Source organism: Camellia sinensis, chromosome 6 (genome assembly GCF_055761805.1).
Source record: "Camellia sinensis isolate YWXY chromosome 6, ASM5576180v1, whole genome shotgun sequence".
Taxonomy (NCBI): domain Eukaryota; kingdom Viridiplantae; phylum Streptophyta; class Magnoliopsida; order Ericales; family Theaceae; genus Camellia; species Camellia sinensis.
In genome coordinates this window covers 12,462,146-12,473,632 of record NC_138966.1, presented here as the reverse complement: position 1 = coordinate 12,473,632, position 11,487 = coordinate 12,462,146, and the positions used below count along the sequence as shown (strand labels likewise).

The 11,487-nt window shown below is 30.9% G+C and overlaps 1 protein-coding gene across 2 annotated transcripts; it reads right to left on the bottom strand.

Annotated features, from left to right (window-relative positions):
- Positions 1–2,308: 2,308 nt before the first annotated feature.
- LOC114310353 (increased DNA methylation 3) lies at positions 2,309–10,802 on the bottom strand. 2 transcript variants are annotated; one of them, XM_028256324.2, is made up of 3 exons: positions 10,594–10,802; positions 7,262–7,610; positions 2,309–2,921 (listed from the first exon to the last, which is right to left on the bottom strand). In XM_028256324.2, exons 2-3 carry the CDS (start codon positions 7,569–7,571, stop codon positions 2,683–2,685), a joined length of 549 nt encoding a protein of 182 aa, XP_028112125.1. In that variant the 5' UTR covers positions 7,572–7,610; positions 10,594–10,802; the 3' UTR covers positions 2,309–2,682. The 2 variants fall into 2 exon arrangements, with proteins under 2 accessions (XP_028112125.1, XP_028112126.1); XM_028256325.2 differs by having other exon boundaries at positions 7,262–7,574; positions 10,594–10,746.
- Between the last annotated feature and the right edge of the window lie 685 nt (positions 10,803–11,487).

Genomic DNA, 11,487 nt, shown 5'->3' with positions numbered 1-11,487 from the left:
CATTTTCTTGTTTTTATTCTTGCTCACCATTACAACTCATTGCAATAAAAATGTTTTGATGAGTAAGAGTTTGAGATGATATCTTATTGTTATGAATTTCAAAATCTATTTTGCCTCAATAATGTGATTTTTTTTTTTTTTTTTTTTTTTTTTTTTTGTTGTTGTGAAGGGGAAAAAAAAAGGTATAGTTATTATCATGATGGAGGTGTTTTGCAAAATCTTGATTCATTATTGAAAGTGTTCGTTGTGGACACTTGTCTGTATGACATGTGTGTGTGTGTGTGTGTATATATATATATATGTATGTATTGAAAATAATTTGATAGAAAAACAATACACAATTCTGTAATTTTTTCCTAACAAATATAGCTATATAAATTACACTTTGCACCAAATCTCACTTTGGTCCATGTACATAAAATTGTGGCAGTTAACCCCTGCACTTTTGGTCAAATCTCACTTTGGTTCTCATATATAAAATAATGACAGTCAACCTCTTGTATGTCTAATCAAGTGTTAACTTACCCCTTCTATTACTCTATTATTTAAGTTTTTAACAGAATTCACAAGTAACTTCAAAATTTGGACAAGAAGGAAAAATCATTCTCATTTCTCACCAATATATACTTTGTCCTACGTGATATGCATGTGAAAGTTATATAATATCTATGTGTATGTGAATGTGTGTTCATATATTGAAAATTAGGACAAAGAGGTAAGAAAATAGAGCTTTCTGTTTAGATTTACTTAATTTAATGATACTTTTTTATTTTTTATTTTATTATTAGATTTAGATTCACTTAATCTAAATACACTTAGAAAATAATTTGTTAATTTTTTTTTATTAATATTAAACGATAATAATCATACTACTACTACTACTACTACTACTACTACTACTACTACTAATAATAATAATAATAATAATAACAAAAAAAATATAATAATAAAAAATTTGTACATGTTCGAATTTATAAATTTTTTTACCAATATTTTACTTTTTAATTCTATTTAGATTATTAAATATTAAATATTTATGTAAAAGTATAATTTAAATATAAAATATGAAGAAATTTTAATATCTTTAATCACCAAAACTGAGAAAATATGAAAAATGAAAACCGAAAATATGAAAAATAAAAAACTAGAAAGCATATCTAAAAAATGAAACCAATAGAAGTGGTTATTGTTTAGAATTTTGATATCGTACTTTGGTTATTAAAGTATCATGTAAAATATTACAGTTCAAAAAATCTAATCTAAACAAAAAGAAAGTGTATGAAGATAACCTACGATTTTTTGAGATGTAGGACAAATTATTTTAAAAACGTATATGCTTTCCTCTATCTAAATTTGAACAAATGCATACAACTTTAAGATTCAGCCAAAATTATTCACAACAATATGATCCATAGTGAACAATTGTAAATATTATGTATATCAAATATAGAAGCAGACACAGAAAATAAGAAAGAGTAATTATTTTATGTTTTTCAATCATCATCAATGTAAAAAATAGGGATATGAGTTTTTTTTTTATATTATTTATTTATTTATTTATTTATTTATGATAAGAAGGGAGATGGTTTATTTATATTTATATAGGACTCTTGAAAATAGATATATCGTTTTTGAGTGTTCAACTTCAAAAACAAAGAGATGGTTGGTTCATATAAAACTTTTTATAACTTTCAAAAAAATATAATAGATTTGAGAGGGTAAAATTAAGATTTTAAAAAAAAGTAAAAAATATGACAGAACTGTCACACTTCTAAAATAGGATATTTTTAGTATTTCAAAATTCAAATGATAAATTGACTTTTACTTTTCTTTTTCTTTTTTTTTTTTGAGAAAAAAATGATAAATTGACTTGACTCAGAGAAATAAATATATACTATTTATTTGTTTAACCCATAAATCATTTTCATATCGTCGTAAAAAAAAATCATCTTCATATGGGTCTAGCAAAGTGGTTTTTCTAATGCCAGTATTGCTTTGTTTCCACATCATCTGTATTTCAATGGTTGGTTGGAAATTTTGGAAAATGTTGCCTGAAAAAATAAAATTCATGATCCATATATCATGTAAAATTTTAGCCGACACAAACTGACTTTTTTATCTCATCAAATAAATTAATTTGTATAGATAGAGAGAGGTTGGGCATTATTGCTGAAATTTCTTTCAGCAACTAAACATCATAAGAAATGCTATCGAGACATTTCCTGTCAATTTAATGGAAGTTGAATCAGGAAATTTGTATACAATAAACCTCCAAAATTCAGCATCCATGCATGTTACAATATACAGATCATCTGCATAAAATATGAACACCATTCATAAGATCAAGCAGCATACACAATATGTACACATCTCAGATGTTTTTTGAAATGGGCTGTCAAGACAGCAACCACATTTGGGCACTTTGGGAAGAAACTAAAAAAATCAGCTTTTTGGCTTTTTAACTTTTTTCAGCCAAAAAAAAACCAGTTTTTTTGCCAAAAAAGTCACCAAAAAATCCAAAAAGTCAAAAAATCAGCTTTTTACCAACTTTCTAAAACACCACATTGTAGTTCACCCAGATCACAGAGAGAGAGAGAGAGACGTATGCCATAGTGTTTAACTAGGTTATGCTCTAACAAAATCGGGCTATAGACTCAACCAACATATACCTAACATGATGTATTACTCATATTTCATGACGATAGCTTCAAGAATTCCATCAGATTTGAAGATGGGTGAAAAAAGCCTTGGATCAACAGGTCCTGGCAGACTGAAAGAAAGTGTGAATGGTCCGGGTGGGCATTGTTGCTGGAATTTCATTTCATAAACACGAGAATGTCTAAAAACAGTTCTTCCACCTGTCGTTGTCACACCTCGTAAGTGGACCTTTCCATCACATTCAATCGCACAGCTGAACTGACCTGCAGCAACAAACGTTATCAGTCAGATGAAAAAGAATTAAACCATCCCAAATGTAAGATGCATTCTGTTTTTAACTCAAAAGGAATACAAACAGAAAATCATATGTTCACAGGTTTCTTGAAGCAAAACAATGGTTCACTGTTATTAACTACATGTATTGACTCCAAATCCAAATGCCATAACTCGAGCACTTCTATTCAATATCTGAAAATTATTGATGGGATCTACCAATAATATTATTTGAACCAATTATGTTCTGAGCAAATTATTTCAAGCTATCTTATTTATAGTTTCCAATTAAAAATTTTAGGAAACTAGCTGACCACAACAAGCTCTCATGATTATCCTCTTATAAAGGTTATCTAGATATTGCCCACCATCCAAAAAATACCTATATAACTAATTGGTAATCACCATAATTTCCAACAATGCAGATCCATTAAAAGACCACCATTTTTTACTTTATATTTGCCCATGTGGTGCAGCATAGTGTTCTTACCACCCTCTTCAAAGAACAAAACAAACCAAAACAAAAGGGTAAATTACACTTTGCACCAAATCTCATTTTAATCCCTACATATGAAATCATGAGAATCAATTCCCTGCACTTTTGGTCAAATTCCACTTTAATCCCTGCACATGAAATTGTTACAGTCAATCTCCTGTAAATCTTACTTTTGTCCCTACACAAGTGTCAATGTCCCCTTTCTATTATTTAATTGTTTAAATCTATAGCAAAATCTAGTCATGTGATAAGAATGTGATTACGACGTGAGGGTAAGAAAGGAAAATCATCTATATTTTCTACTAATACACACTTTATCCCAAAATTTACATCAAAATATAACTATATTAGGCTAAAACAAAACGCAAGTTGTGAACAATTAAGAAAATGAACTAAGGTTTTGCATAAATTGAAATCACAAAACTCTATTTCTCACGGTAATACAGTCTTCTGTCTATTCATCTTTCTTTCTCTTTGATTTCTTTGTTGCATTTTTTATTTATTTCAAAAGCTCTACTTTCTTGCTTTTTTGTCCCATTTTTTACCATACGAACATATATATATATATAGTATTATATAAGTTTCATGTGCTTATCACGTAAAACAAAGTATATTGGTGGGAAACATAAATGCTTTTCCTCTCTTACCTTCATTTCGTAGTCACATTTTTTGTCACATTACTGGATTTTATTAAAGATTTAAAAATGAAGATACAGAAAAGGGATATTGACACTTGTGTAGGGATTAAAATGGGATTTGAGTAGAATTACAGGGGATTGACTGTCACGATTTCATGTATAGGGACCAAACTGAGATTTGAAAAAAAGTGCAGAGGGTTAACTATCATGATTTCATGTGTAGGGACCAAAGTGAGATTTGGTACAAAATGCAGGGTGTAAAGTGTAATTTACCCAAAACAAAAACAAAGCAATGTTCAATAGGGTCAACCAAGTTCCTTTCATAAGCATGCTTTAGACTTAAAGGTCATTTTTTATTCACAAGACTAATAGTGAAGTATTAATAATCCTATTAAATTAGTGTGGTATTCACTATCCAATTGGATTAATATCCATTGGATTAATAATCCCACCCCTACCTCATTACTAATAATCCTATAAATTTGTTAGATTAATTATCCATTGGATTAATAATCCTAAACCAAAATGTTAAAACAAACATAGGATAATTGGGCCCACGGATTAATAATCCCAATCTCATGCTCTAATCCACCCAATCAAACATGCCCAAAGAAGCATGGACACAGACATGGACACAAGACACGGAAAAATTGAAAGAAGGGAAAAAAAAAAACGTATATGGACATGGCAAAGTACGGCAAAAAAATAAATTTTTTATATATTTTTACTTACTATGCATATGAATTTAAATTTAGGACACAAAGAAATAAGACGCATCAATGTATATGTGGGTCTATTTTTATTTTTCCACTTTCGTTCCTCTTTATATTCATATATTTTACCTTAGTCAAATCATCTTTTTTTTAAAAAAAAAAAAAAAAAAAAAAAAACTTCCCAAAGCTGTCCTGAGACGTGTTCAAACACTAGAAACGTTCGTGAAGTGTCCCCCAAAGTGTCACGCAAAAAAAAAAAAAAAAAATAGTAATTTAAAAAATTGACAAGCCACATGGCGTGTCCAACATGTGGACACGCTTGTTCCATAATGTCCGACACGGACATGGCACCCATGTTGAAGTGTCAGTGCTTCATATCACTCTAGACCCACCTTCTACCATATGATGTGGTTGACAAACATGTAATTTTGTGAATTGTAAGATCCTTTACAAGATGTATAGGTGTTCTCTATAACATGCAGTTGCACACCGCATAAAATAATGTGTATATGGTCCTTTACGTGCATAAGTATCAGGCCCAGATTTGGTTTGCCTGGACAACTTGTTCGGCACGTGTAGGTTTATGTTGCAGGAGAGGTCTTGCATGCCTCATAGGCAATCAATCTTAAGTTTTCAAAACTTCTAGGACTGGGCAATTATTTAAAGAAAGGGAAACACATTATCTAAGATAAAAACTCTTGTAAGAATTATATTGCTACAGCAACATGCATTGGTCGCAATAGCTTTACATTGAATTGGTCCCCAGTCATGCACCGATTTCCTCCAAGGATGGATCTAGGGGCCCCTAAAAATTTGAAAAATATCATATAGTATTCTAGAAAATTTAAAATAATTTAAAATTATAGGGGTTTACACCCCCAAACATACTTTTGGACCCCCATAGTGATAATCTTGGATCTGTCCCTAATTTCCTCCATCTATAATGCATATTGCAGCAAAACAGCAGTTTGAATTATTACTAAAAAAAAGAAATAAAACAACTACCCCCTCCATTCCAAAATAATGGTTCCTTTTGGAGAATCTAATTTTTTTTGGTAGTACAATTATTGCACTTTAAAAAAATTGATTTTCCAAAATTACTCTTTGATAGTACATTTTTTGAGAAATATCAATATCATAATTGTACTTTTTATGTTGTTAATGAATTTAAAAGAAAGGGCAAAATGAGAAATTTATATTATTTTTGTACTTGATTTTTGAAAAGGGACTAATATTTTGGGACAATGAAAAATGGAATAAGGGACTAATATTTTGGGACGGAGGAAGTAATATAAATTAGATGAAATCCTATAGATAATTGTAATAATTGAACAATGAAGAATTACAGGGGAAGGACAAAAAAATAAAAACCATATTGGTAAAGTCATGTGTATTCATTGTCGTTAAGAGTAGATCACACCTCTTTGAATACGTGACTTGGTGCAACAACTTATGGTGGCTTACACCTAGGATTCAACTGCCCATTATTTGCAAAGCTTGCAGTCGCAAATGCAGAGGTCATAGGAATAGCTCCTTGTTTGTCCCAAGATCAAATAAAAATCATTTACATATTTTATTTTAAGAATTTAGACATTGAGAATAAAACGAGTTCAATATGTGAGTTGACCATGGGTAGAAGACAATTCTGTTTTTTCATTTAAAAAAAAAACTATTGTGTGAATGCAAATGTAGTAAGGCATTCCCAAAATCTCATTGAGGAGAGATAAATATTTATAAACTGTTACACGAGCAATATTCCAAAGAACTTCAGCAAATTGTTGCTTGTGTTATATTTACATATAACATGAGTGAGAAAAAGTCATATGACGGAAAAAACATATGGCCACACCATCTTGAATACACACATCAGTTTACAACATGAACACAAATTCCTAGCCTTCTGATGCCTATTTAAATGCATTTTAGTACCCCACTCATATGTCATATAGGTAACTCTAGGGTAATGATATATCTCTATAATATATTATTTAGTACTTCTTAAAACTCATGGAGTTACTCAAGGGTGTTAAAATATAACCAAAAACGATTATGTAACCAAATCAAACCAAACCAAGCCTTAAGTCCCATCAAATGGGGTCGGCTACATGAATCCTTCTTCTCCACTCGGCCCTATCAAAGGCCATTTCGTTAGTCAAATTAAATAGATTCATATCTCTACTTAATTTGACTAACGAAATGGCCTTTGATTAATCAAATTAAGTAGAGATATGGATACTTCAGCGACACAAATACTTCTGTAAGAAAATACAAAAACACAAAGTGCAACCCAATGTTTTGGAATCCTTAAATCGGATTCTCATCCTTAGCTTGAATTGAACGTCTCTAACACAGTTCTATTATAGTATGCAATGCAGAGAAATTTGGGTTTTTAATCCTATGTAACCTAAGGAGTTGCCTTGTTGTTAAGAAATAGTACAAACATTTATATAGAAAAATCATTAAAGGGGGGGAGAACAACAAACCTGGATCCTTCCTGACCCCAGGCAGAGCAACCCGAAAAAAATATGCAGATTTGCCGACTCCAATGTCCACAGCTCCAACAGCTGGCCCAGTTCCCCCTCTTGCAGCTGTTCCAGTCAAGACAACAGATGCCTTTGAATTAAACTGATCCACATTTGGAGCTGGTAAGAGGGGCATCATGAAAGGCCCACCCAAACCATCTGTCCTTGGGACCTGCGACATTTCAAAAGATTCACAGTGCTGCCTTCCTTCCAATTCACCTTCAAACTCCGCTGACAAGTTGCCATTTGCATGGGAATCTTTTCCTTCCATTTACTGATGAAAATCATGGAAAGAAGAAAAAGAGCAAATCTGGAATTTCACATGAAGTACAATTTAGGGCATCAAGAATTGAAGATTTGGAATAATTTTGAGTCTCTATATCATTATAATAGGTTTTAGTAGTTAAGGGTATTATGGTAATTTCAACATTGCCGGACATGGGTTGTAGGGTTACCCATGGGTTTTATTTTGGGCCAAGTTATTAAATTGGGTCATTATATATGTTTTATTATGTCTAGAATAATCTTTAGTGGTCAAAAAAGCAAAATTCCTATTTTGATATTGAAATAGAATTATAAGTCATTAAAGTTTCCTATTATGATTGAGGTAGAATTAGACATCATAGTTGGTCTACAATATTAGTAGTTGCCAAATACTTTTAGTTTCTAAATTTAAGTTTTAGTCCTTCTAGAATTAGGAGAGTCTTTAGCCTATAAAGATATGTATAATCTCAATGATTCAATAGAATAGTTGATGTTATGAGAATTTGAGATTGTGTTTGTGTGTGATTGGCCTAACCCTTGTGAGGGTGAAACACCTCTTTCTCTTCCTTCTTCTTCCAATACTTCTCTTTCTTCTCATGTCACTGTTCACAGTACTGAGAACAGCCACCCAATAGCCACTAAACATTTGTGTTTTCATTTCCAAAACCCTACCTTTTTACAAACCCTTAAACTCCTATATTTTTAATACCTTTGCAGCCACAAAATCCCACTAAATCCAGCCCTATAAGTCTATTGTTGATGTTGCCAATGTATTTATCCCGTGCTCACTACTTGTGGAAAAGTAATCCCTACTCAATCACACATCATTGTCTCTCCTCCACACAACCTTTTTATATAATCCGTTTCACCACCTCTAAATCTCTGGACTAGAGTTATGGAATGGATCGAGTTTCAACTTCAAATTATTTTGGCCAGCTGACTATTTTAGCCTTCAAGGTCAACCTCTTTCACAGACAATATAAGTTGATCATGAATAATAACAATTGCCATAAATCTTGGGCCAACATACAAAAACTGAAATACAGATAAAGAAACAATATAATAAATGAAGTCAGGTCCCTACAACGTTGTATGTCAAGGCAATTTTTAATTTTGAACAAGTGAAACTCATCTTCAGCAGAAAAGTATTTAAACCACATAGAGAAGAGCTTGTAAGTTTAGTTAAGGGGAATTGGACACAAACAACCTATGTTGCCCAATCCCCACCTCGGGCCATGCATACACAGATGCACATATAAAGGAAGACATAACGAAGGTGTAAAGACTCAGAGCATGTTCACGATATGCACATAGACAAGTAGTTTGAAATAAAATCAAATTTTCCAAAGATTTTAACATTCAACCATGTCTTACTATGACAGCATACTGTATAGTTCAATAGTACAAAAATAATAAAATCATACAGCAATTAAGAATTCATTTTTGACAAATGCATTATTACTTTTGGAAAGGCTTATTCGGAAGATATATATATATATATATACATCCAGATTATATAATGTAAATTATAGGATGTTGCATCTTTTTTTCAAAGTACAAATATATGTGAGATATAAAATGTTCACCAGCTATCACAATTCTCATATAAAGTAACATATGAGCCCGACCAGGTACTAGGATTTTTTAATTTTTCTAATTCAATAAAGGGATAACCAAAAATCACACGATCATCTAGCCAATTACAAGTGTTCTTTAATATGGAGATGACTGTCCATATCAACATGTCTTAGAACTTCCGAATTGTTTCAGTCTAATATGGAGATGACAGTCCATTGCTCAAAAGAGGAAATATTTTCAACAGTCTTATTTATGCAATACCTTGCATTGTGTTTGTGTGTTTATTAAACTTTTCTTTACTTTAGAGGCATGCAAATTGCTTCCCTTTATTAGAAGAAAGAGACCGTTGTCTTGAGAGTGAAAAGCAAGCACAAGCGATAGAAAGCATAGGACCGTGCGAACTACCAAAAAATGGTGAAATCATGTCATTCCTTTATGTTGTATTTGGATCATAGATTTGTACAAGAGTTTGGAAAGGGAAATGGAGAAAAAAATTGACTTATGTTTCATTTACATTTGTATCACAGTTTTCCTTTCCTTTTCCAAATCTCTACTCAAATTCATGATTTAAACACAACCTTAAAGAGACACAGGAATGACCCATCTAACTGAATGTCATTTAAAATAAACAAACACACTAAGGACATTATGAAATCAAGAACCATGGACATTATCAAATCCTTACTCCCAACACTCTTCTATACTCTCTTTTCTAATTTCACCACAATTTCCATCCATCCCTGCCACCCAATATACAATTAATGGAGTTAATTCACACAAAAATAAAAAGAGTACAATATATCGCCTTCTACATCAATCTATAAACAATCAAGCAAATAATCAACCTGATTATGTATTAATAAATTGTAGTTTAAATTTTGAAATTAACAAAGAAAAATTCACACATCCTACTATGTTTGGTAACTTAGACAGAAAAGAAAATATTATGATTTCTCTTCTATCAAAGAAAAGAAATGATATAAGGTTATATTACTGAATAAATTAACTTTTTATATAGGTGTTAGTCTTTTTATTTGTCCTATATCTAAAGGTAGTTTTGATATTATAACAAAATAATATTTGGTTAGTTTCATTTCTCTCCTAAAGATTGAAAATAAGAGTGATGACAGAATTGTATTTCTTTCCATTTCTCTCCTATTTGAGAAGAGAATCCAAACAAGTGATTGAAATCTATTTCTCTCCATTTCATTTATTTTCTCTCCCAATCACTCAAACCAAAAGAAGTGTGTGTAATTGGTTGGTTTTTCGTTTTTCGACTTCAATTGTTATCTGGTTCATTGTCAACAGAAAAAGCCCTAATCCATGGCGATGTGTAGCGAACAATCGAAGTATGATGAGACCTTCAAGGAGGGTTGAAGAAACAATTAATTCTACTAAAATAAAAACTATCTGGCAGAGAGTGAGAATGGAAACGAGAAAGGATTAATTACCAAAACGTAAGTCTCTGAAAGACAAGGAAGGAAGAATCGATTGGAAACCAGAATTCAGTCCCCGGAATAGGAATAGGAATAGGAATAGGAATGGGAATAACACCTTTATTTTTGGGGCAATTAGAAATCAACCAGAATAATAACAATAATTATTAGATTAATGAATTTGTGGGTGACTCTCCCCGAGATGATATTTATTTAGATGAATTTGGAATAGAGAATTGACTGAGGCCACTAAAAAAACCCTGGCAGCTTTAATGAATTGAAAAATGTAAAAAAAAAAAAATAAAATAAAATAAAATTATGAGAGACAACCATTACATGAAGGGGGAGCCTCCCCTAATGCTTCTTTTTTAGTACTCTCAAGTATTAATCTTTGAATTAAATAAATTCGATAGATGTAGCGATGTTGTAATTGTTATGAAAATATACTTGTCAGTAGGAGAATGCGTGGTGCAATTTAAGCGGTTTAAAATTAATTTATAAATAAAAATGTTAAATTGACAAATAATCAAATCATGATTTGAGCGGCTTGGATTGATAGATTGAAAAATATTTTTAACTAATTATCAAGTATTTGCATAATATATAACACTATTTTACATAATATTTTTTAAATATATAACAAAAACTAATTTTAAATAATATTTTATATATATATAATTACTAATTTGTAACAAATTTCACATTTTAAATTTCTTTCATATTCATTTTTATTTTGATATTTCATTAGAAGTTGAAAAATATATATGTATTAACTATAGTGGAGCGGAGCAACGCAGTTTCAAATGTGAATTATAAAATTTAAAATTTAATAGAACAGTACATATTTATGCGATTTTAACTGATTGAGTGAAATTTTACGTAACCCTACCTATGGTTATTCAGCAAGCA